Here is a 27,360-nt window from a genome sequence, read left to right as displayed (position 1 = left end):
TGAATATAAGTTATCGGTTCATGTAAAGTCGGACTTTCTACATTGTCAGTATATTGCATTCATTGCCTCAATTCAGGCAATGATGGGACGTTTCAACACACGTGTGGTTGAAATGTGGATAAGCAGTGTCTATCCGCCGATACCAAAAACTCAAAGGGATATGCGTATTTTATGGTAACGCAAAGATAGCGTGAAATGCTCTAGCTAACCGTAAATAAGATAACATTATTTTAACGACGCCAACAATGATACATCAACCATTTTTTGTATCTTCATTGATCAGCCAATAACACTCGTTTAGATTGAGGTGATATTGCTCCCCTTATTTGTGTGAATGCTGAGGTCCAGTTGATGCCCCCCGTCAGACAAAGCCGCAAGAAGCAGACTGGCTATCTATCCTTTCTTTATGCTTTCAAGTTACAACAAAATCAATTCAGCTAGCTCGCTGTCTTTTTCCTCGAATTATATTTAGATTGTATCAAATCTCACCAATCATTTATCATCCAATTACTTTCCTAGACAGACATCCTAATCTGTTTTAACACATTGCTATTTCCTAGAAATTGTGCACTGTGAGGGCAAAAGGTTTAAGTTCCACTATAACTTTCCTAGTCTCAAATCAAATCCGCAACAGTATTATCCTATATTCCCCCATTGTTTAGCACACTTGAGAATGCCTTAACCCTCTGGCTATGGTAACATTGAATACTCCAATCGTAGTTGGCCAAAATATTCAACATGAGTTATCTTAAAAGCTGACATTATCTTCTATTTTGTATACCATTACAATTTAAAGCAAGGTATGTATATTAACGTTACCTTCCAATGGTCGGTTGATTAAATAATCAATAGATGGTATTGGAGTCCCATCTTGTGACCAATTTACGAACTATCCCACCTCACCTCACCAAATGCTATCATTGCCTGGGCTGCAGGAGACAGGAGACAGGAAAGGTGAGTGCCAGGCAAATATGTCAAGCCTGTTAAGACATTTGGTTTTATTTAAAAAACGTTGCATTATTTTCAATTCGCTGCTTTTTCAAAATAATCCACTTTAATGTACAAACATTTAGATTTTATTAAAAAAAAAAAATTCCCTGTATGAATAACAGAGGCACTCCGGAAATATATAATTGCCATTGGAAGTAGTTTCCACAATAGCATATACATAAATGAGATCACCAAACTCACATTTCAGACAAAAATCATGAGATGCATGGGAGCCATACCAACTAAGAAAATCTGAGTGATGTTGAGAATTTTTTTACAAACTAAAATGTAAAAAAAACAAAAAAAAACAGGAGATCAGTACATTCTAAACTTCAGAAGGGCATGGTTTATTAGGAAAAGTTCATGTCTAACCATTACAACCAGGACCATGTACAGTGTTTTGTAGCCTAGTTTAACCATGTTCCATGAGTAAAATGACATCCCTACTCTGGTAATTGAAAACATGTCAGATAGCTAGATGAGTGGCCTTCCAACTGGGCAATGGCAACAGTGTTCTGCCATCAGTGTGATTCTCACACACTCCCAGTCAAAAAACAACACTCGCACATACATACACAAGGGAAACACCATCTATCTCAGTCCCAGTTTCTTTTTCTCCTTCTGTTTCTTGCGTACAACTTCCATGTTCCTGTCCTTCCACATGCTCTTTCTCAGTTTGATGGGTCTGCTGCCGACATACCTCCCTGTGGACAAAAAAAGTCTAAGATCAGTTGAGAATTGGACTGGCACCACCACACAGGTAGGTGTTAGGAAAGGAGAAGAGTAAGTCATTCTCCTCACACAAACAATTGCTCACCGTTCATCTCTCTCATGGTGCGGATATAATCGTTAGGGTCCTTGAAGCAGACAAAGCTGTAGCCCTTGGCTGTGCATTTGTCACCTTCATTAGCTTTATAACTATGCTTTCTTGCTAATTATGCAGAAAATCCTGTTTTTGCATGAAAAAAGAAAAGTCCATGTTCCCGTGAGATATTACTCACTACTACAGAGCCTCAGAATGAAAAGATCCAGATCAGGAGTTACTCCCCATTTTAAAATGACATCTTGGGGTTGGATACAAAACTTGTTGGGCCATATTACACACACTATTGCTCACCGTTCATCTCCCTCATGGCTCGGACGTAGTCATTGGGGTCCTTGAAGCTGACAAAGCCGTAGCCCTTGGTCTTGCCTGTGCGTTTGTCCCGCACCACCTTGGCTTTCAGGTAGGAGGGGTAGCGGCTGAATGCCCTTGCCAGGATGTCGTCGTTCACCTCATTGCCAAGGTCTCCACAGAAGATTCTGAAATCATCTGGATGGAGGAGGGGAAGTTAGAAGATAAGGTGTGAGGCTGAGCAAAGAGGGACAAAAAGGGAATGGGACAGTGGCCTATTGTAGTGAAAACAAAAATTATACTATTCTCAATACAGGCAAGTAGGTAGCTGCTTTAAGCAACGCTAGTATTTACACACTAGTGTTGCTGGGAATTAGCTTGCAAAATAATTAAATTCAACTTACTCTGTTAATTGTCCTTATGCAGGGGGGAATAAAAATTAATTAAAAAAAAAAAGTCCTGCACGTGTGCCATAACTAACAAAAAAAAAATCTGGGCTTTTGACATGATAAGCAGAGGAACTGATTTCTCTCAGGAACTGCATGTCTACAACAGACCCACCTGAAATTCTGTTTAACTATACATTCCTTTTAGATGTTCCTCTGCTAACCTCATATCAAAATAGGTCCCCCACAATATCGTGCTTTTTCTTTTTTGCATGTATAGCGCACGTGCAGGACTTTTATTTTGACATGAGGTAAGCGGAGGAAGGCCCACTTTTGGAAAGTCTAATTTATGTTCTATTAGATGTTTTTTCTCAATTTCCCCCTTGCATAAGGACCAACCCTATGAACAATTGGCAGAGTAAGTGGAAATGTAATTTGATTGAACGTCTGGCATCCGGCGGGCTATATAATCGTGTCAGTGTAATCTGAAGTCATTAGCTAGTTTACCTGAGTCCCACTCCAGTAGACTCTGGTCCTCCCAGCTGGTGCCTGCGGCTGTACGGATACACTTCTTCGCCTTCTCTTGCTTACCCTTCTTCTTCTCCTCTGCTGTGCTATCCGCTGGCTGCAGAGAAACAAGATCCTAGAGTCAGAAATATTTTTGAGATTGCTGCAATACTGATCCTTTGTAGGGTTTGGGGTCAAGTCTATTTCAATCCACCAATTGAATTGTACAAGTATTTTGAATGCAGAAAAGTTTAAACCCTTAAATTAGGGCCAGGGCTGATAAATAAGGCGGCGTGTTCTGTACCTCAGTGTGGACGGGCTCGGGCTCTGGCATGCTGGGTCCGATAACGTTGTCATCTGAGGCGGCTAGGCTGGCCTCCTTCTTAGCCTCCAGCAGTCCGGCGGCCATCACCGCTGCCTGCTGCTCTGCTACAGACGCTGCCAGCTCCTCCTGATGAAGTCAGAGGGAGAACCGAGAGAGAAAAACCCCAAATCAGAGATATGATAGATGAGATTCAGTGTGAATTTGCAACAAACAGCAGCAAACTTGGCAAGTATGTAGAATGCAAATTTTAAGTAGTCGCCATTTTTTCCGAATGTAAAGGCATTGAAAACTAAAGAGTAGAAGTGAGTGTACTTACCATGCGAGCCTTTCTCTGGGCATGGATGTCTGGTATCTTGGGTCCGGAGGGAGCCGTGTAGACAGTGGGGGCTGCAGAGATGATCGAGGGGGTGAGCTTGGGAGGGGCCTGGGTCACAGACCTGGAGGGTGCAGACACCATGGAGTGTCCCATGGGTGTACCATGGGTCAATCCCACCTGTAGATCGTAAGATATGGTAAGAGCATATAGAGAAATGGAGATAATGACTCACAACAGAACAGGGCAAGATTGACCAAGCCTGTTCACATTCCTAATTGAAAACACAGTTAACACTGAATTTCCTTAAAGGCCTTCCAACACTGTACGTCAATCAGTCTTTTACGATTATTACATGTCACGATCTGTGCGATCTTACCTAATTTAAATCTATCAACCTGGCCAGATCGTACGATTTGCTTCAGTACGGTCGACACATTCTGGGATTGGCTTGCGAGGGTACGTCAGCCGATGTATGCTACGTCAACTGCAGCGGTGTATTTGATCTGCACCTGAGCTAGCACTAGCAGCACAAGCCTCCCTCTGCTTATGCGTGAGTGAAGTGAGTTCGGAAAAAACTGAACGTATGCATCTCAGAAATAGTTTTACATACAAACTCGATATGTCTGAACTCATAATCAAACTCGCTTCCCAAAAATAACATGAACGCTGTGGTACAATGTTTATTTTGATTTAATGTATTTATCAAAATTCCATCAGCAAGCCTGATTTCAGATGTCAAAAATGTCAGATGTAGCCTAAACAAGATTAGGGAAACTGGTCTTCTTGCAAAGCATTTAAATGTTTAAATCAAACTATTACAGGGACAGTGAAGCATGTTTTCTTCTTTTGGTTCCATACTCCAAAAGTTTGGATTTGAAATTGAGCAATGACTATGGAGGTTAAAGCGCAGACTGACAGCTTTAATTTGAGGGTGTTGGGTGAAACATTTAGAAATTACACCACATTTTGTACATAGTCCTGCCATTTTAGGGGAGCAAAAGTATTGGGACATTCACTTGTGTATTAAAGTAGTAAAAAGATAAGTATTTTTTCCCATATTCATAGCACAAAATGACTACATCAAGCTTCTGGCAAAAATTTGTTGGATGCATTTGGTCTTTGTTTTGGTTGTTTCAGATTAGGTTGTGCCCAATAGAAATGAATGGTAAATAATGTATTGTGTGATTTTAGAGTCACGTTTATTATAAATAAGAATAGAATGTTTCTAAATACTTCTACATTAATGTGGATGCTACCATGATTACGAATCATCCTGAATTAATCGTAAATAATGAGTGAGAAAGTTAGACGCACAAATACCATACCTCCAAGACTAACCTCTTACCTTTACAATAACGGGAGGTTATCATTTTTATTTCTCACTTATTATTCACAATTCAGGACTTTCTGTAATCATGGTAGCATCCACATTCATGGAAACTCACTGTATATTAATCTGACTATTCACAATAATCCTACTGTTGTGTGCGTACTCAGTGCCGGCCGTGTTCCTATTGGTAAGTCACCGGGATCGGCTCGTGACACCAGCCACACTACACGATAAATGCTCAACATTGACACTGCCAGAACTTTGTCTGAGCCTACGACTGCATGTAGTTGTACTCAAAATCGGCAGACCTAGACCATGTCACACTGAACGAGCCAAGAAAATCGTTTATGACCTAAGAATTTTCCAACAATGTAGAAATGTTGTCCGGGAGGGCCAAATCGTGGCATAAGATGGCTAAAATCGTAGAGTCTGCATGGGCCTTTAGGGAGAGCATTGATATCAGTTGTCCAAGGAGCCTCGGAGGGAGAAAAAAGGCACTCTAGCAACTAACCGGAAGTCCTACTGAGCTCATATGCCCCATTGGGTCCATGGGATGCTGAGGATGCTGAGGGGGTCCTTGCATGGGGGGTGCCATCATCATGGGCGGGGGAGGAGGGGGGCGTGGCAGTGGGGGAGCCATCATACCCTGTGGAGGGGGACCACGCATCACAGGCATCCTCGGACCTGCTGACAGAGATTTCAAATTAGCCTCTCAACACATTGTTTTTCATTTGAAGACTGAATCGCTGTAGAGATTTGATGCTCTTTCTTATTTCATTTAGCTAGCGCTGAGGTGAAGTCAGCAACAGTAGAGACAAATGACCTGGTCTCTGCAGGATGTGCGGCATAAACGCTGGTCTCATCATTGGCGGTGGTCTGACACCTGGGGTTATAGCTGAAGAGCAGAAAAGAAAAAAGAACAGCATAAACTGAAGAGACCTGTAGACATGGTGGTGTAAATGATCAACACTGTTTTGGAGTAAAATATGCATTTTAAGTATGTCATGTAATGTAATAATAAGTAGTCCTCTGTAGCTCAGTTGGTAGAGAATGGTGCTTGCAATGCCAGGATAGTGGGTTTGATTCCTGGGACCACCCATAATAAAAAATCTATTCATGCATGACTAAGTCGCTTTGGATAAATGCGTCTGCTAAATGGCATATACAGCGCATTCGGAAAGTATTCAGACCCCTTCACCGTTTCCACATTTTGTTACATTACAGTCTTATTCTAAAATGGATTTAAAAAGAAATCCTCAATCTACACACAATAACCCATAATGACAAAGGAAAAACAGGTTACACATTTTTTGCTATAATATCACATTTACATAAGTATTCAGACCATTTACTCAGTACTTTGTTGAAGTACCTTTGGCAGCGATTACAGCCACAAGTCTTCTTGGGTATGACACTACAAGCCTGGCACACCTGTATTTGGGGAGTTTCTCCCATTTTTCTCTGCAGATCCTCTCAAGCTCTGTCAGGTTGGATGGGGAGCATCGCTGCACAGCTATTTTCAGGTCTCTCCAGAGATGTTAGATCGGGTTCAAGTTCGGGCTCTGGCTGGGCCACTCAAGGACATTCAGAGACTTGTCCCGAAGCCACTCCTGCATAGTTTTGGCTGTGTGCTTAGGGTTGTTGTCCTGTTGGAAGGTGAACCTTCTCCCAAGTCTGAGGTCTTAACCTGCTCCAGAGCGCTCTTCATCAAGGATCTCTACTTTGCTCCGTTCATCTTTCCTCGATCCTGACTAGTCTCCCAAGCCCTGCTGCTGAAAAACATCACAGCAAAATGCTGCCACCACTGTGCTTCACCATAGGGATGGTGCCAGGTTTCCTCCAGATGTGACACTTGGCATTCAGGCCAAAGAGTTCAATGTTGGTTTCATCAGATCAGAGAATCCTGTTTCTCATGGTCTGAGAGTCCTTTAGGTGCCTTTTGGCAAACTCCAAGCGGGCGGTCATGTGCCTTTTACTCAGGATTGGCTTCCGTCTGGCCACTCTACCATAAAGGCCTGATTTGTGGAGTGTTGCAGAGATGGTTGTCCTTCTGGAAGGTTCTCCCATCTACACAGCGGAACTCTGGAGCTCTGTCAGAGTGGCCATCGGGTTCTTGGTCACCTCCCTGACTAAGGCCCTTCTCCCCCGATTTAAGAATGATGGAGGCCACGGTGTTCTTGGGGCCCTTCAATGCTGCAGAATTTTTTTCGCACCCTTCCCCAGATCTGTGCCTCGACACAATCAAGTCTCAGAGCTCTACGTACAATTACGTCAACCTCATGGCTTGGTTTTTTCTCTGACAAGTACTGTCAACTGTGGGACCTTATATAGACAAGTGTGTGCCTTTCCAAATCATGTCCAATCAATTGAATTTACCACAGGTGAACTCCAATCAAGTTGTAGAAACATCTCAAGGACGATCAATGGAAACAGAACGCACCTGAGCTCAATTTCGATTCTCATAGCAAAGAGTCTAAATGCTTATGCAAACAAGGTACCAGTTTCTTCTTAAATTTGCACAACTTACAAAAACCTGATATTAGTTTTGTTATTATGGGGTATTGTGTGTATATTGATGAGGGGGGAAAAGTATTAAATCTATTTTAGAATAAGGCTGTAACAAAATGTGGAAAAAGGGAAGGGGTCTGAATACATTCCGAATGCAAAGTATTATGTTAATAAACGTGAATCAAACCATGTCACCTGGGCCTACAAATGCAGGGGGTGGAGGTCCCACGAAAGTGGCAGCCCTTGCATCCAAAGTTTGCTGGACCTGAGAGAGAAAGAGGATTTGAAGGAGTTGGATGCATCCGGCTAACACCGCATTCTGTTTGCTTTTAGCAGAAGATAGGTTTGAGTTTGTTCATTCTATTATTTATCTTTCCATATAATGTTCAATCATTCTTCCTCCAAGAGCTCAGTACCTGTCGGTAGGTGTTGGTGCCGATGATGGGTCGGATCATAGGAACACCCATAGGAACAGCCATAGGAACACCCATAGGGAGCACCTCCACCCCTACAGGGTCTCCTGTAGTCATTGCCACTTGACCCCCCAGGACCTCCTGCTCAAACCTGGTTCAGAACCAACACAAGAGTTACCAACAGATGACGATTGTCATGAGATGTTGTTTGCTTGTCATGATAGAGAAGTAAGACCATTTAGTAGGGGTTGTTTTGGCATAGTCACCACACACGGCATTGCAATCTTATTGAAGGTAACCGAAGTGTCACGCCTCAACTCTTGTACTCACAGAGCCATTTCAGCCTCCATCTCCTTCAACCGCTCCTCTCCGGATTTCATCGCCATACTTACTGCAAAGACAAACGTTTTGTTGGAAGTCCATTCTTTGGTGGTAAACACATCTAGGTAGCTACTAGATGCTAAATGTGTACAGTTAACGTTTGGCTAACACCAAAGGCATTGATTCTTGGCTTGTTTACGTTATAGCTACTGTATTGGCTAGTAACTTTAACTGCTTGCTAACAGTTATCGCTAGTTGGCTGGCTAACGTTAACAAGGATGCCATAATAAAAAAACAGCAAGTTAGTACAGCACGTATACGTACAAAACGTTATTACCCTAAATCGCGACGTTCCAAAACTGTTCAATCTTAACTAGCTATTTAAATAAAGCATGAATTGTTGTATTTATCCGTCCCTACAAACCGAGGCCAACGTTGTCCAAAATGGCCAGTCGCATTATTATGACGTAGGAGTTTTGGTTGCGTTCCATCACGACTGTGTGGTTTGGGTCTGTTCCAGGGGGTCTGATCTTCGTCTTCGCTTGGTTTTCCGGCAGACAATACACTTTGTTGAATATTTTTGCCTTTCACAGTTCGGAGAGTGCAATGCACATTTGTTCACATAAAAAGGGAATAGGGAAATTGCACCACCATCTAACCCTATTTATAGACTGGGTGGTTCGAGCCCTGAATGCTGATTGGCTGACAACCGTGGTATATCAGACCATATACCACGGTTATGACAAAACATTTATTTTTACTGCTCCAATTACATTACTAAACAGTTTACAATAGCAATAAGGCACCTCAGGGGTTTGTGGTTTATGGCCATATCCAAGAACATCCCTTAGCTGTGGTATATTGGCCAAATACCACAGCCCCTCGTGCCTTATTGCTTAAATATATACCACTATCCCCAACACACCCCACCACCCCTTCCCACTACTTTGGCCCTCACAGATCCTACACCAGGCCATTGGCCAGGGAGCCTGTGTTCCCTTCTCTCAAAACCCACTGTAGTTCTTCTGCAGTAAAATATCTGAACCCAAAAACGTCTCTGCTGGTGTATAGAACTGTTCAAGTCACTCTGTACTGGCCTACTACTCACAGTGATCCTCTCCCTCACAAGTTGTCCACCATCCTCTACTTTACTCACTTCCTCAGCATATGACGCTTTCTGCACTGCTCTTATCCTGGAAACTTCAAGCTGTCTCACTCGCATAGAACATTTCTGATTCCCAGCAACATGGCCACCCCCACAATTGAAACACTCCACTTTTCCCACCGAAAGGACACACTCCTTTGTACCATGTCCTCTTGCACACTTCTCACACCTCGGAATCTCCCTCCTACATACTCCTGCAACATGACCATAAACTTGGTACCTGAAACACTAATGGGTTCTGAATAAAAGCTCTCACGGAATAACTTAAATACCCCAGCATGACTTTATCCGACAAACACTGCATCTAAACTCAGAAGGACAGAGAGAGTGTCCTCAGTCTAAGGGCATGCATTACAGACATCGGGGATCCTCAACTTAATTCGATCCACCTCAACACTACTCCAGTTATCACGCCTTTCAGCAGTGTTTTGTTCCGGAAAGCAAAGCAGGACACAGCTCTCATTCCGAGTCGCGAAACGCGCAGCGCCCTCTCCCCCTGGGCAGCAGACACACACAAAAATCTACATAAGTCCACTTCTGAATATTTTGACTTCTTCACCCAGCAAACTGATCAGTCAAAGGCATAAATCCCCTTTCTTCATGAATCATACTCCCTCTGGGCCAGTCATCTTAGGCATTTTCCTGATCATTGGGATGTCGCTCAAAAGCCTTCACCTAACTGTGCAGGTTCTTCTTCTTCACTTCTGTCAGGTTCAATTTCAAGTTCACTATCCGTCGACTGCTCAGTGTTTCAGGAGTGTAACATGTAATTATCTCTCCTGTACTTGAGTCAAAGGAGAAAGTACTCGACTTGTATTTAGCAAATGTCGTCTTGGGTTTGAACCTCGCCCCCTTCTTTCTGCCTCACATCATTTCGCTCTTTTTTCTGCCTCGTGTAATCTCGCCATCCTCCATCTCTAGCTTGCTCCAACTCCACCTTAAGCTGTCCACATCTAGGCAAATCTTTTTCCAGGGGGTCTGATAATCACACAGAAAGCGGTCAAGTTCAAGATTTATTGATATCCACATGGCAATCAATGCAACATAAAACTGAAATACGTGTTGCGGGTGTATACATACACTAGCGTTGCTCCCTATTGTATTGGGTTGCACAAAAACAGTCCGAGGAAAGCCAGAAGTTAAATACATTCCTACACAAACTCCGGGGCCTGTGAGGACAGAGCATTCATCGCCACAATTCCTTCTGTAAAATCCCAGAGTCCCACAAAACGTTCAGCCGCACTCACAACAATGCCTATTTCTTCAGATTTACTCTCTGTTTGCGCTGTGCAGTTGATGATAATCAATGAAATCAACGTTACTAAGTCCATCTTCTTAACATGCAACATGTCAGGATCCCTCTGTTGAAAAGAAATATTCTCTGGTGTCTCTGCTCCTACTACCATTATTTCTTCAACTTCACTCCTTTCTTCTACTTTTCTCACCACCTCCGGATAGGAGACATGCTGGACAGCCCTTATTCTTGCCACCTCCTTCTCCTTCACCCTAACAGGGAACTTCAGGAATCCGGGCGCATGATCATCACCACAATTGCAGCATTTAGGCTCAGCTGGCATACGATAGTCCTCCTGTCTACATACACTTGACACATGGGCAAATATTTTGCATTCATCACACTGTATGGGTTTGGGTACAAAAGCTCTCACAGAGTATCTCATAAAACCCAAATACATGTGAGAAGGGAGAGAATGAATGGAGTGGGCTTCCTCTCTCCTTCAACCATGCGGGTCAGTCAGTGTGCACCAACCACTTGACCCAATTTTTCACATATATCCTTTGCATTCACTTCTAGCGTCACCCCAGAGATAACACCATTGATAGGCGCCCTGCTTCGAAAATAAACACGACACACTCCAATCCGATATCTTCTTGAGGTGCAGAGCACGCTACTTCTGTTCCATAGATACACAGAAAACCAAAATAAGCCCACTTCTCATTACTCTCACCGACACCACCTTATCCAACACATCTACAATTGTTTTAGAGACATCAGACAGGTCTCCCAGGTAACATCTATCCAAAACCCTTACTCTTTTTTTTCCAGAACTAGGAACTTGGATTTACTAGATTCCACAACCACTTCTCTTATTTCCTTTTGTTTTTCACACTGCAATCCAATTGTTCTCCTTCTCATCTCCAGTCGACACGCCATCTGATTCAAACAGAACATCCACTTACGCCATCTTTTAACCCCCTTCAAAAAGCAGAGTGGAACTGAGACAAAATATATAAAGGAAGGTATTATTATTATTATTATTATTGTTGTTGTAGACCCACTTCCTCATGTCAAAATAAAGGTCCTGCACGTGTGCCATATGTGGACAAAAAAGTAATAACTTGTGGGGGACTTTTATATTGACATAAGGTAAGCAGAGAAGAAGTCTGTTTAATAATAAGTTCCTTTAGATATTTTGTCTAATTCGCCCCCATCTTAATGATGAACTGTCCTGCCAACCAGCACAGTGTGTTGAAATTGAATTTTCTTTAACTTCCTGCTAACTGTTTTTTAGTGCAACCCAATACAAAAGGGGACAATTCTAGTGTATGTAAATACACCCCCGTTACTAAAAGCATCTATCGAGGGAGGAGCATCTGTTACTGCATTACTTGGTACAATATTATATATCTCTTTCAGCATCCCTTTCAATCAAAATACAAGCTATTTGTGATGCAAGATGATTTGTAGTCGATCAGTTATTCTGCTATTCACAGATGGAGAAAAAGTACCCAATTGTCATAGAGTAAAAGTAAAGATACCATAATAGAAAATAACTCAAGTAAAAGTCACCCAGTAAAATACTTATTGAGTGAAAATTTTAAAGTATTTGGTTTTAAATATTCTTAAGTATTAAAAGTAAAATGGAATTGATAAAATATACTTAAGTATCAAAAGTAAAAGTATAAATAAGTTCAAATTCCTTATATTAAGCAAAGCAGACAGACACATTTTCTAGTTATTTTTTGATTTACAGATAGCCAGGGGCACACACTTTTTATTTTATTTTGTTATTTTAGTCTATATATAAATATTTGTTTTAATATTGCGGATAGATTGTTGCTTCCATCAATGTAATTGTCTGCATAATTTCCAATCCCCCATATATTTTTGGGGTAAATATATACACTACCGTTCAAAAGTTTGCGGTCACTTAGAAATGTCTTTGTTTTTGAAAGAAAAGCACATTTTTTGTCCATTAAAATAACATGAAATTGATCAGAAATACAGTGTAGACATTGTTAATGTTGTAAATGACTATTGTATCTGGAAACGGCTGATTTTTTATGGAATATCTACATAGAATATCTACATTATTAGTCCCACCATATATTTGTAACTGTGCTCTTTCACAAAAGTTCTAACCGTATATACATTTTAAGACCCCACATGTTTTACATTTGTTATCTTGCTGTTATTAGTCCCACCCTTCAGCATATGGACAGTACCAAAATAAATGATCTAATGACTCTGCCTCCTCGCAGAAAAATCTGCAGAGCTGGGAAGATTGTATCCCCCACATATATAGCATTGTACTGGTTGCAAGAATCTCAAACTAGACACTTACTTTTTTCTTTTCCATGGTAGCAAGACCTTATCTATTTTTCTAACTTTCTATTAAAATATATTGGAAAGAAAATTATTTATTTATTTCGGGATATGTATACCGAGTATATCCACATTCCCGTCTGACCATTTTATTGGTAAACTACACGGTAATGTAAAAGTTGTATTTTTTACTGATCCAATACGTAATATTGTACACTTACACTTTAATCCAGAGAGGTTAGAAAAAGTATCTAGATCCTCTGTCACGCTCTGACCTTAGAGATCCTTTTAATGCTTCTATTTTGGTTTGGTCAGGGCGTGAGTTGGGGTGGGTATTCTATGTTCTATGTTGTGTAGTTCTATGTTTTGGCCGGGTAGGGTTCTCAATCAGGGACAGCTGTCTATCGTTGTCTCTGATTGAGAACCATACTTAGGCTGCCCTTTTTCCCACCTGTGTTTGTGGGAAGTTGACTTTGTTTAGGGCAAATAGCCTTTGAGCTTCACGGTTTGTTTTTGTAGTGTTTATTGTTTTGTTCGGCATCATTTTGATTAAATAAAGAAAATGTACGCCCACCACGCTGCACCTTGGTCCTCTTCTTTTAGCGGCCGTGACACACTATGAGGCTGTGGAGGGATTCTAATTGTGGATTTAAAAGAAAACATGAATCATCAGCGTACAATGACACCTTTGTTTTTAAGCCCTGGATTTCTAATCTCTTAATATTATTGTTGGATCTAATTTGAACAGCTAATATTTCAATGGCAATAATAAATAGATATGCCGATAGTGGACAACCTTGTTTTACTCCTCTTGACAGATTAAAACTTTCTGAGATGTAGCCATTATTTACTATTTTACACCTAGGATTACTATAACTTTAACCCATTTTATTAGAGATTCTCCAAAATTGAAATATTCCAGGCATTTATATATAAACTCCAGTTGTACATTATCAAAAGCCTTTTCAAAGTCAGCTATGAAAACCAGGCCTGGTTTTCCAGATATTTCATAGTAATCTATTGTTTCCAATACTTGTCTTATATTATCTCCAATGTACCGTCCATGTAAAAAACCTGTCTGATTAGGATGAATAATATCTGACGAAACTTTTTTAACTAATGCGCTAAGCATTTAGCTAGAATTTTTGCATCACAACACTGGAGTGTAAGAGCCCTCCAATTTTTTTCATGGACTGGATCTTTATATATACACACACCACTTGGATCCTGTTTCAGTAATAATGAAATCAGACCTTCTTGTTGAGTGTCCGATAATCTACCATTTATATATAGGAGTGGTTAAAACATGCTAATAACGGTCCTCTGAGTATAAATATATAAAAAATTGGTATACCTCCACTGGTATGCCATCCAGCCCTGGAGTTTTCCCGGACTGCATTTTTCCCAGACTTCACATGAGTCTTTCTGTACAGATGTTAATTTTTCATTATTAATAGGGGGAAAATGCATTCAATTAGCTTCGGTTAGTGGAGATGGAGGAAACAAATGAAAACATATGCTTAAAGAACTTTACTTCCAATTTCAAAATATTGTTATTTTTGGTAGCATTTCTATGTTGAAGATTGAAAAAGAATTTGGTGCATTTTCCCCCATATTCCATCCCGCTCGCTTTATTTTTAGAATATGTTACACTGGATCTTTCTTGAATAAGTTCCTCCATTATTTTAGTTTGTCCTCTAACTTACTCTGAGTCTCTATGGTACAGTTTTTATTGCTATCTATCTGTACTGTTAGTCCTTCAATATCCTTTGTTAATACAGATTCTTTTGACCTAAATTTCTTTTGTTTTATAGATGAGTACTGAATTGCATGGCCTCTAAAGGCACATTTAAAAGTGTCCCATACAATAAGGGGATCTGTTGTACCTATGTTATGTCGGGAAAAGTCAGTTATCAATTCTTCTGTCCTAGTTAAAAACAAGTTATCATCCAGTAGGCTTAGATAAAATTTCCAATATCCTCGCCCACTTGGAAATTCTAAGAGTAATATACAATTGAAGTCGGAAGTTTACATACACTTAGGTTGGAGTCATTAAAACTCGTTTTTCAACCACTCCACAAATTTCTTGTTAATAAACTATAGTTTTACACAAGTAATTTTTCCAACAATTATTTACAGACAGATTATTTCACTTATAATTAATTCACTGTATCACAGGTCCAGTGGGTCAGAAGTTTACATACACTAAGTTGACTGTGCCTTTAAACAGCTTGTAAAATTCCAGAAAATTATGTTATGGCTTTAGAATTTTCTGATAGGCTAATTGACAAAATTTGAGTCGATTGGAGGTGTACCTGTGAATGTCTTTCAAGGCCCACCTTCAAACTCAGTGCCTCTATGCTTGACATCATGGGGAAATCAAAAGAAATCCGCCAAGACCTCAGAAAAAAAATGGTAGACCTCTACAAGTCTGGTTCATCCTTGGGAGCAATTTCCAAACGCCTGAAGGTACCACATCCATCTGTACAAACAATAGTACGCAAGTATAAACACCATGGGACCACACAGCCATCATACCGCTCAGGAAGGAGACGCATTCTGTCTCCTAGAGATGAACGTACTTTGGTGCGAAAAGTGCAAATCAATCCCAGAACAACAGCAAAGGACCCTGTGAAGATGCTGGAGGCAACAGGTACAAAAGTATCTATATCCACAGTAAAACAAATCCTATATCGACATAACCTGAAAAGCCGCTCAGCAAGGAAGAAGCACTGCTCCAAAACCGCCATAAAAAAGACAGACTACGGTTTGCAACTGCACATGGGGACAAAGATTGTACTTTTTGAGAAATGTCCTCGGGTCTGATGAAACAAAAATAGAACTGTTTCGCCATAATGACCATCGTTATGTTTGGAGGAAAAAGGGTGAGGCTTGCAAGCCGAAGAACACCATCCCAACCGTGAAGCACGGGGGTGGCAGCATCATGTTGTGGGGGTGCTTTGCTGCAGGAGGGGCTGGTGCACTTCACAAAATAGATGGCATCATGAGGGAGGAAAATTATGTGGATATATTGAAGCAACATCTCAAGACGTCAGTCAGGAAGTTAAAGCTTGGTCGCAAATGGGTCTTCAAAATGTACAATGACCATATGGTCCATAGAGCTATTTAAAACCGTATTATAATCTCCCACCATAATAATAGTCTTGTGTTGCTTGTAGGTGTTAATAAACGACTATATATATTTTCAAAGAAGCTTGGATCATCATTATTTGGATCGTATAGGTTAATAAGCCATATCTGCTTATGGTCCAATAACATATTTAAAATCATCCATCTACCTTGATGATCTGTTTGGACAATTTGCACTTTTGGATCAAATTTACTGTTAATTAATATCATCACCCTTTTTGAATTTCTTTGACTATGGGAGAAATATGTTTTGCCCCCCTCAGTCCTTTTCACACAAAACTTAATCTAAAATTGTTGAATGAATTTCCTTTAAACAATAGATATTATATTCCTTCTCTTTTAGCCATGTAAATACTGATCATCTTTTCGTATCTGCTAAGCCATTACAATTATAACTGGCTATACTTATTTCACTGATTACCATAATGAGACAAGTTTCAATTCTCTTCATCTTAAGATATTTTTAAATGTACCATTAAAAAGTAACATGATGATTGAGTGTCTATATAGCTGTACCATGATATTTGCATTGCTACTAAGTAAACCTCCAATTGGTCCCCACTATTCCACCCACTAAATCCCCTCATCCCGAGTTGGGTTGTCATCTCTATGACTGGCAGATCACCCCTCGACCCCCCCCCCCCCCCTACTGCTGTACTTCCTTTGTACCTCGTTCTCAGCACGTGGGGTATGCGCTAAAATGTAATTGTTTTACCACAAAGTTTAAAGGATAAAATCAGTACATGGATTATTACAAGCCAATTTCAAACAGTATGTGTCTCTCTGTATATATTTGTTTTTCAGGCTGCATGTCGTCTAAGTACTGTTTATTACCGGTAAGTCAAAACAAAGTATTTTCATGTGTTGGTAAATGGCATCCCTCATCAATGATCACATGTGTACTTTTTATTTTATTTTATTTATTTCACCTTTATTTAACCAGGTAGGCTAGTTGAGAACACGTTCTCATTTACAACTGCGACCTGGCCAAGATAAAGCAAAGCAGTGCAACACAAAGAACAACACAGAGTTACACATGGAATAAACAAACATACAGTCAACAATACAGTAGAAAAAGTCTATATACAGTGTGTGCAAATGAGGTAGGATAACGGAGGTAAGGCAATAAATAGGCCATAGTGGCGAAATGATTACAATATATCAATTAAACACTGGAGTGATAGATGTGCAGAAGATGAGTGTACAAGTAGAGATACTGGGGTGCAAAGGAGCAAAAATAAATAAAATAGATAACAGTATGGGGATGAGGTAGTTGGATAGGTTATTTACAGATAGGCTATGTACAGGTGCAGTGATCTGTGAGCTGCTCTGACAGCTGGTTCTTAAAGCTAGTGAGGGAGATATGAGTCTCCAGCTTCAGTGATTTTTACAGTTCGTTCCAGTCATTGGCAGCAGAGAACTGGAAGGAAAGGCGCCCGAAGGAGGAATTGGTTTTGGGGGTGACCAGTAAAATATACCTGCTGGAGCACGTGCTACGGGTGGGTGCAACGACTTATAGATGACCTGGAGCCAGTGGGTTTGGCGACGAATATGAAGTAAGGGCCAACCGACGAGAGCATACAGTGTGCAGTGGTGGGTAGTATATGGGACTTTGGTGACAAAACGGATGGCACTTTGATAGACTGCATCCAATTTGCTGAGTAGAGTGTTGGATGCTATTTTGTAAATGACATCGCCGAAGTCAAGGATTGGTAGGATGGTCAGTTTTACTAGGGTATGTTTGGCAGCATGAGTGAAGGATGCTTTGTTGCGAAATAGGAAGCTGATTCTAGATTTGATTTTGGATTGGAGATGCTTAATGTGAGTCTGGAAGGAGAGTTTACAGTCTAACCAGACACCTAGGTATTTGTAGTTGTCCACATATTCTAAGTTAGAACCGTCCAGAGTAGTGATGCTGGGCGGGCGGGCAGGTGTGAGCAGTGATCGGTTGAAGAGCATGCATTTAGTTTTACTTGCATTTAAGAGCAGTTGGAGGCCACGGAAGGAGAGTTGTATGGCATTGAAGCTCGTCTGGAGGTTAGTTAACACAGTGTCCAAAGAAGGGCCAGATGTATACAGAATGGTGTCGTCTGCGTAGAGGTGGATCAGAGAATCACCAGCAGCAAGAGCGACATCATTGATGTATACAGATAAAAGAGTCGGCCCGAGGATTGAACCCTGTGGCACCCTCATAGAGACTGCCAGAGGTCCGGACAACAGGCCCTCCAATTTGACACACTGAACTCTGTCTGAGAAGTAGTTGGTGAAACAGGCGAGGCAGTCATTTGAGAAACCAAGGCTGTTGAGTCTGCTGATAAGAATGTGGTGATTGACAGAGTCGAAAGCCTTGGCCAGGTCGATGATTAGTGCATTAGTGTGCTGTACTCAAGTCTGTTATTTGTTTACTACATATTCAACACTGTTTGATGAAAACAAATAATACATGCCTAAACAAGCCTAGGACAACAGATATCATGGATTGTGTAATTTCATCCATTCCGTCCTTTCTTGGTTACACAGCAAAGAAGTAGGGATACAATATTGGAACAATGATTGATTTTCTGCAATTATTTCTGTAATAAGTGAGAATGGTTGTGCAAAAAGTCATATCGTGATAAATGTAACTATTTTGCTCGTTAACAATAAATGGCCAACAATGATGAAATCCTTTTTTTAATGGACAGTTACTTTACATGACATTATTATCGGCAGGGCTCTAGAATTTTTTTTCAGTACAGTAGGCTATGTCAACTTAGATGGTAGTCTGGTATTTATAAATAATCTGTTTCATTTAACATATCCAGGGAATGCATGATATTTTGATGTTCAACCTGCCAAAATAGGATCCAGATTCATCAGATAAATGTTTTGATCTTCATAGAATTTGCTGACGTCTTTGAGCCTATATACTATAGGCTATATTATTCACCACCTGAGGAAGTGGGACCTCAAAAAATACATTGTTGCTATACATGTAGGATAATTGATCTATCAGTAAATGAAGGCTAATGTCCTACAACAACTTTCCAGCGCTAGGCCTAGGCTATTTGATGTACAACGAGAGCTCATGGTTTTACCAATTTGCATGTTATGTAGTGTGCAAAGTGCGAGGGAGTTTAGTGGCTCGCGACAGCAGCCGAAAGTGGGACGGGCAAATACTTTAAATGCAGGAATCACTGCCACTCACCAAGTAGGCCTATAGACTAGGGTTTCCCAAACTTGGTCTCTAGAGATTGAAATAACTTGTGTTTCTTAAAAAAAAGGACATTTAATGCTACCCGAATTGACTCAGAAAAGTAACATAAGTAGGCCTACAGTTTATCAACCCAGCTCTATTAAGAGCGAGAATTGGAGGTAAGGAACATTTTAATTAGTAGGCTAATGCCTGGCATTAGGGCGGCAGGTAGCCTAGTGGTTAGAGCGTTGGACTAGTAACCGAAAGGTTGCAAGATCGAATCCCTGAGCTGACAAGGTAAAAATCTGTCGTTCTACCCCTGAACAAGGCACTGTTCCTAGGCCGTCATTGAAAATAAGAATTTGTTGTTAACTGACTTGCCTAGTTAAATAAAGGAAAAATACATTTGTCTATGAATTCCTGTCTTTCATGTGAAATTATTGAGATGGTGGTTGCTTCTAGAGAATAAAGACCCATTTTGTAGAGCTCCTGTATGCTGGCTCTGTCTGGTCTTAATTTAGTAGATTAAACTCAACTTCACAATTTATGATGGAGTTGAGCTGAGACTAGTGTGGGCAGACTGGAGCTCCGATGTCACATAAAATTACGTTTTTATCAAAAGACTGATTTCAGGACCCCTGATATATGCCGCAATTACACACAACATTTGTCTGTGTAATTGCGGGCTATTCTTTGGATGCTAAAATCAGTCGTTTTTCTAAAAAAACAATTTTATGTGACGTCGGAGCTCCAGTCCGCCCACACTAGTCGCCGCTCAACTCCATCGTGTGGAGTTGAGTTTAGTCGGCGAGATAGTTAGTCTTAACTTTCATTATAGTTGACCGTCCACTCTGAACCCTCCAAACAGCGCATTACATTACCAATACAACTCTCTCTCTCCCACATCATCCTTCTCTCTTTCCACCTATTCCATATATCAGTGATATCATCAGTGGTAACTACAACCAGTCTACAACCCAGAGAACGGCAGCTCCGGGCAGTGACATCACCCTTAGCTGCTCTTTCTCTTTGTCTAAAAACCTGAACCTCAACAACCTGGTCATCAACTAGCAGCGTGGGGAATCAGAGGTGGTCCACAGCCATTACCATGGGAGAGATCAGCTGGAAAGACAGAGTGTTGTTTACAAGGGACGCACTCATCTGTTTGAAGACCAGCTCATTGTGGGAAATGCCTCACATAGACTGAGTGGTGTGCAGCTGAGTGACCAGGGCCAATACATCTGTGATGAGACAGATGAACAGGGAAGCGCCCAGGAAAAGCTACAACCTTTAGTGACGGGTTAGAGAGTATTTCTTTTTGTCCGTTCAGATATTTTAGAAGTCTTGCATCTATGGGGGATTAAGAGACATAAAAGTATTAAGCTATCTGCACAAAATCAGCTTAATGTCATCTACTTGCCTAAAGCCCTTTGCAGTCAGAATTCTCATTTGTTAAAAGCTGAATAAGGGTATTGTTGTTGTTGTTTTTGTTTACCCCTAGCCCCCTTCAAGGAGCCCCAGCTCTCTATACAGTCATCCTGTGACAGCTTCATCATCACCCTCACCTCCTCCCAGGGTTTCCCCCAGCCTGATGTGTGGTGGACAGACTCCATTGGAGGAGACATCTCCAATCCGAGCCACAGTCGTATCGGCCTGGACAGCAGGGGCGCTATGAGGTCCACAGCTCCATGGAGGTCAAGCCAAACAGTACTCACCATCATTGTTGAAATGAGACTGGAGGTTCTCAATCAAACCTTCACCCGCTCACTCACCCTCCACCCACTTCCAGGTAAAGTTACGACCTACTAACAGGTTTAGGGATAGAGCAATGTGACCAAGTATGGATCACTGATTTAGTGATGAAATATTAATCCATTTCATAATCACTAATGGCTAAACCCTGATAGTGTGTTACTCCTACACAAATTCCACAATGTATGAATTTAGACAAAATTTGTAGTCAAAAACCCCCATCCTAAATAAGGATTTGACATTTCACTTCATGAGGGAAAATGAGTCATATGAGCATTTTGTATAGATGTAATGCATGCAAGAATAACACCATTGCAGAGTGCAACTTTCCATGAGAGGAACTGTTTACAATGACCTCAATGAAAGGTTCAGTGACCAGGCAGTACTACTAGAGGAACAGGTCTTTGGGAGAAGAAGCTGAAAGCCTATCTTTCTCTCATCTCTTCCTCTTCTACAGAATGCTGTGAGGTGTCTCTTGCAACCAGGGGAAGACCGGCTTTGGTGTTATTAATGATAGTTCTCTTAGCAGCGTTAGCAATGCCACTCATTTTGTACTTCAGACACAAGCCTGAAGCACACCAACACCAGATGGTCCCACATGACGATACAATAGGACAAGATGAGGCTCATGAAACAGAGATTTGATACGTCATGAACAAAAACTAGTTACAAAAGTCTAAGCTTACAGGACTGTGTTTCAATGTCACAAATATAGGTGTGTGTGTGATGTTGCCTTGTGAAACATTTCCAATCCCTCTTGGTCAAGTATTATAGAGTACTGCTGGCAGTAGACTTTGCTACTCTCTGCAACCCTATGTAATCCAGACTACTTAGATTTTTTTGGGATGCAAAGCTGTCAAGGCAAAGGGTGGCTACTTTGAAGAATCTAAAATATATAAATATATTTTGATTTGTTTAACACTTTTTTTGTGGTTACTACATGATTCCATATGTGTTATTTCATAGTTTTGATGTCTTCACTATTATTCTACATGTTACGATCGTGTGGAGGATTGACGGACCAAAACGCAGCAGTAGGAAAATAAGCCATCTTCTTTTTATTAAGAAGAAGGAGAACCGAAAACAAAACACTCTAACAAAACAAACAAACGACCGACCGTGAAGCTAATAAACGTAGTGCACATACAGGCTACAAACGTTCAGACATAGACAATTACCCACATCAAACGAAAGCCTATGGCTACCTTAAATAGGGCTCCCAATCAGAGACAACAGAAATCAGCTGTCTAATTGGGAACCCATTCAGGCAACCATAGACTCTCCTAGACAACTTACACCCAACATAGACACAGCTAGACACATACACTCAACACAAACCCATACACTACACCCAACACCCCCTTTACCATATAACCACCCAAAACCGATAAAACACAAACATTCCCCATGTCACACCCTGACCTAACTAAAATAATAAAGAAAACAAAGAATACTAAGGCCAGGGCGTGACATAACCCCTCCCTTAAGGTGTGAACTCCGGGCGCACCAGCACACAGTCTAGGGGAGGGTCTGGGTGGGCTTCCTTCCACGGTGGCGGCTCCGGCACTGGTCGTGGTCCCCACCCCACCACAGTCACTAACCGCCTCCTTAACTTCCTCCAAATGACCCCCCTCCACATTAACCCCACTGAATTAAGGGGCAGCTCCGGACTAAGGGGCAGCTCCGGACTAAGGGGCAGCTCCGGACTAAGAGGCAGCACCAGGATAAGGGAGAGCACCAGGATAAGGGAGAGCACCAGGATAAGGGGCAGCTCCGGACTGAGGGACGGCAGCTCCGGACTGAGGGACGGCAGCTCCGGACTGAGGGACGGCAGCTCCGGACTGAGGGACGGCAGCTCCGGACTGAGGGACGGCAGCTCCGGACTGAGGGACGGCAGCTCCGGACTGAGGGACGGCAGCTCCGGACTGAGGGACGGCAGCTCCGGACTGAGGGACGGCCCATGGCTGGCTGACGGATCTGGCTGGCTGACGGATCTGGCTGCTCATGGCTGGCTGACGGATCTGGCTGCTCATGGCTGGCTGACGGATCTGGCTGCTCATGGCTGGCTGACGGATCTGGCTGCTCATGGCTGGCTGACGGATCTGGCTGCTCATGGCTGGCTGACGGATCTGGCTGCTCATGGCTGGCTGACGGATCTGGCTGCTCATGGCTGGCTGACGGATCTGGCTGCTCATGGCTGGCTGACGGATCTGGCTGCTCATGGCTGGCTGACGGATCTGGCTGCTCATGGCTGGCTGACGGATCTGGCTGCTCATGGCTGGCTGACGGATCTGGCTGCTCATGGCTGGCTGACGGATCTGGCTGCACATGGCTGGCTGACGGATCTGGCTGCATCATGGCTGGCTGGCGGATCTGGCAGATCCTGTCTGGTTGGCGGCTCTGGCAGATCCTGTCTGGTTGGCGGCTCTGGCAGATCCTGTCTGGTTGGCGGCTCTGGCAGATCCTGTCTGGTTGGCGGCTCTGGCAGATCCTGTCTGGTTGGCGGCTCTGGCAGATCCTGTCTGGTTGGCGGCTCTGGCAGATCCTGTCTGGTTGGCGGCTCTGGCAGATCCTGTCTGACGAACGGCTCTAGCGGCTCCTGACTGACGAACGGCTCTGACGGCTCGGGACAGACGGGCGGCTCTAATGGCTCGGGGCAGACGGATGGCTCAGATGGCGCTGGGTAGACGGATGGCTCAGATGGCGCTGGGTAGACGGATGGCTCAGATGGCGCTGGGTAGACGGATGGCTCAGATGGCGCTTGGCAGACGGGCAGTTCAGGCATCGCTGTGCAGACGGCAGACTCTTGCCGGCTGAGGCGCACTGTAGGCCTGGTGCGTGGTGCCGGAACTGGTGGTACCGGGCTGGGGACACGCATCTCAGGGCTAGTGCGGGGAGAAGGAACAGGGCATACTGGACCCTGGGAGCGCACGTTAGGCCTAGTGCGTGGTGCCGGAACTGGTGGTACCGGACTGTGGACACGCATCTCAGGGCTAGTGCGGGGAGCAGCAACAGGACGCACAGGACTCTGGGGACACACAGGAGGCTTGTTGCGTGGTTTAGGCACTGGTGGTAAAGGGCTGGAGACACGCACCATAGGGCTAGTGCGTGGAGGAGGCACTGGTGGTACTGGGTAGGGGCGGGGAGGTGGCGCCGGAAATACCGGACCGTGCATGCGTACTGGCTACCTTGAGCGCCGAGCCTGCCCAACCTTACCTGGTTGTATGCTCCCCGTCGCCTGACCAGTGCGGGGAGGTGGAATAACCCGCACCGGCCTATGTAGGCGAACCGGGGACACCATGCGTAAGGCTGGTGCCATGTACGCCGGCACGAGGAGACGCACTGGTGACCAGATGCGTTGGGCCGGCTTCATGACATAAGGCTCAACGCTCAGTCTAGCCCGGCCGATACGTGGAGCTGGAATGTACCGAACCGGGCTATGCACGCGTACAGGAGACACCGTGCGCTCTACTGCGTAACACGGTGTCTGCCCGTACTCTCGCTCTCCACGGTAAGTACAGGGAGTAGGCGCAGGTTTCCTACCTGACTTCGCCACACTCCCTTTAAGGCCCCCCCCAAGAAATTTTTGGGTTGTACTCACGGGCTTCCAGCCTTGTCTCCGTGCTGCCTCCTCATATCGCCTCCTCTCGGCTTTAGCTGCCTCCAGCTCTTCACGAGGAAGGCGATATTCTCCCGGTTGTGCCCACGGCCCCTTACCATCCAGTATCTCCTCCCATGTCCAAGAATCCTGTGTAGGTGGGTCCTGTTGCCGCTTTACATGCCGCTTGGTCCTGTATTGGTGGGTAATTCTGTTACGATCGTGTGGAGGATTGACGGACCAAAACGCAGCAGTAGGAAAATAAGCCATCTTCTTTTTATTAAGAAGAAGGAGAACCGAAAACAAAACACTCTTACAAAACAAACAAACGACCGACCGTGAAGCTAATAAACGTAGTGCACATACAGGCTACAAACGTTCAGACATAGACAATTACCCACATCAAACGAAAGCCTATGGCTACCTTAAATAGGGCTCCCAATCAGAGACAACAGAAATCAGCTGTCTCTAATTGGGAACCCATTCAGGCAACCATAGACTCTCCTAGACAACTTACACCCAACATAGACACAGCTAGACACATACACTCAACACAAACCCATACACTACACCCAACACCCCCTTTACCATATAACCACCCAAAACCGATAAAACACAAACATTCCCCATGTCACACCCTGACCTAACTAAAATAATAAAGAAAACAAAGAATACTAAGGCCAGGGCGTGACACTACAATGTAGAAAATAGTCAAACTAAATGAGTAAGTGTGTCCAAACTTTTGACTGGTACTGTACATTTTGTCCAATGTTATTGTCAAAGGTGGCATGGTAACAACAACTGTGGGGAAAGTACTATCCACCTTACAGTTGGACTGGTTGAAAAGTTAATCCTACACCACAAGGTGGATGTAACTGCAACGTCTGGGGCATATTACAGAAATATTTCAAATTTCATTACATGGTACTTGGAGTCACTCCGTGAGACAGTTCATTACATTAACAATTTACCGTTGCTGCAATGCAGGCATTTTGAAAACAAGAATTTGCATTGTCACTTAGATAAAGAATGACATACAACCCTAGTGATAGCAGTTCAAAAAGGTGCCCTCTGACACCATCACCCTCAGAGCTAGAGTGAAAAACCATACATGCATATAATGTACTTTACTTATATTGATGACAGGGATGAGGCCAACCTGTGCCCATCCATTCAAAGTGTCAAAGAAACAAAGCAAGATGAGTGTTTTGTCTGTGAGCTGCAATGCCATGTTGGCATAATGTTGGTTATAAGACCGATAAATCCACAATAATCGAGAACTTCAATAAGCATTTCTCTACGACTGGCCATGCTTTCCTTCTGGCTACCCCAACCCCGGCCAACAGCTCCGCACCCCCCGCACCCTCCGCACCCCCCGCACCCACTTGCCCAAGCCTCCCAGCTTCTCCTTCACCCAAAACCAGATAGCAGATGATCTGAAGGAGCTGCAAAACCTGGACCCGTACAAATCAGCTGGGCTAGACAATCTGGACCCTCTCTTTCTAAAATTATCCGCTGCCATTGTTGCAACCCCTATTACCAGTCTGTTTAACCTCTCTTTCGTATCGTCCGAGATTCCTAAAGATTGGAAAGCTGCCGCGGTCATCCCCCTCTTCATCCCCCTCTTCAAAGGGGGAGACACTCTAGACCCAAACTGTTACAGACCTTTATCCATCCTGCCCAGCCTTTCTAAAGTCTTCGAAATCCAAGTTAACAAACAGATCACCGACCATTTTGAATTCCACCGTACCTTCTCCGCTGTGCAATCCGGTTTCCTAGCTGGTCACGGGTGCACCTCAGCCACGCTCAAATTACTAAACGACATCATAACCGTCATCGATAAAAGACAGTACAGTGCAGCCGTCTTCATCGACCTGGCCAAGGCTTTCGACTAATTTTAACTAATTCTGATTCAGCCACGACACTATCCTACCGATCCTCGACTTCGGCGATGTTATTTACAAAATAGCCTCCAACACTCTACTCAGCAAACTGGATGCAGTCTATCACAGTGCCATTAGTATTGTCACCAAAGCCCCATATACCACCCACCACTGCGACCTGTATGCTCTCGTCGGCTGGCCCTCGCTACATATTCGTCGCCAGACCCACTGGCTCCAGGTCATCTATATGTCTTTGCTAGGTAAAGCTCCGCCTTATCTCAGCTCACTGGTCACCATAACAACACCCATCCGTAGCACGTGCTCCAGCAGGTATATCTCACAGGTCATCCCCAAAGCCAACACCTCCTTTAGCCACATTTCCTTCCAGTTCTCTGCTGCCAATGACTGGAACGAATTGCAAAAATCACTGAAGTTGGAGACTTATTAGAGTTATATTTCCCTCACTAACTTTAAGCATTAGCTATCTGAGCAGCTTACCGATCGCTGCAGCTGTACACGGCCCATCTGTATATAGCCCATTCAACTACCTACCTCATCCCCATATTGTTTTTATTTACTTGTTTTGCTCTTTTGCACATCAATATTTCTACTTGCACATCATCATCTGCACATCTATCACTCCAGTGTTAATTTGCTAAATTGTAATTACTTCGCTACTATGGCTTATTTATTGCGTTACCTCCTTACGCCATTTGCACACACTGTATATAGACTTTTTATATTGTGTTATTGACTGTACGTTTGTTTATTCCATGTGTAACTCTGTGTTGTTGTTTGTGTCGCACTGCTTTGCTTTGTCTTGGCCAGGTCGCAGTTGTAAATGAGAACTTGTTCTCAACTG

The 27,360-nt window shown here is 43.0% G+C and overlaps 1 protein-coding gene across 6 annotated transcripts; it reads right to left on the bottom strand.

Annotated features, from left to right (window-relative positions):
• Positions 1–959: 959 nt before the first annotated feature.
• On the bottom strand, positions 960–8,845 carry LOC139573465 (RNA-binding protein 42-like). Of its 6 annotated transcripts, none has more exons than XM_071396939.1 (11): positions 8,535–8,845; positions 8,220–8,280; positions 7,893–8,040; positions 7,672–7,741; positions 5,792–5,863; positions 5,480–5,652; positions 3,639–3,815; positions 3,302–3,448; positions 2,998–3,115; positions 2,108–2,302; positions 960–1,694 (listed from the first exon to the last, which is right to left on the bottom strand). In XM_071396939.1, exons 2-11 carry the CDS (start codon positions 8,273–8,275, stop codon positions 1,582–1,584), a joined length of 1,269 nt encoding a protein of 422 aa, XP_071253040.1. In that variant the 5' UTR covers positions 8,276–8,280; positions 8,535–8,845; the 3' UTR covers positions 960–1,581. The 6 variants fall into 6 exon arrangements, with proteins under 6 accessions (XP_071253040.1, XP_071253035.1, XP_071253034.1 ...); XM_071396934.1 differs by having other exon boundaries at positions 8,635–8,826; XM_071396933.1 differs by having other exon boundaries at positions 2,998–3,133; positions 8,635–8,814.
• Between the last annotated feature and the right edge of the window lie 18,515 nt (positions 8,846–27,360).

This window comes from Salvelinus alpinus, chromosome 4, assembly GCF_045679555.1.
Source record: "Salvelinus alpinus chromosome 4, SLU_Salpinus.1, whole genome shotgun sequence".
Classification (NCBI taxonomy): Eukaryota; Metazoa; Chordata; class Actinopteri; order Salmoniformes; family Salmonidae; genus Salvelinus; species Salvelinus alpinus.
This window is presented reverse-complemented; position numbering and strand designations above follow the sequence as displayed.

Coding starts and splice junctions, on each gene's coding strand:
- LOC139573465 (XM_071396933.1), bottom strand. CDS start 8,701: ATGGAACGCAACCAAAACTCCTACGTCATAATAATGCGACTGGCCATT. Junction 7,742..7,892: donor GCACCAACACCTACCGACAG/GTACTGAGCTCT, acceptor TTTCTCTCTCAG/GTCCAGCAAACTTTGGATGC. Junction 3,816..5,479: donor TGAGCTCAGTAGGACTTCCG/GTTAGTTGCTAG, acceptor TACGATCTACAG/GTGGGATTGACCCATGGTAC.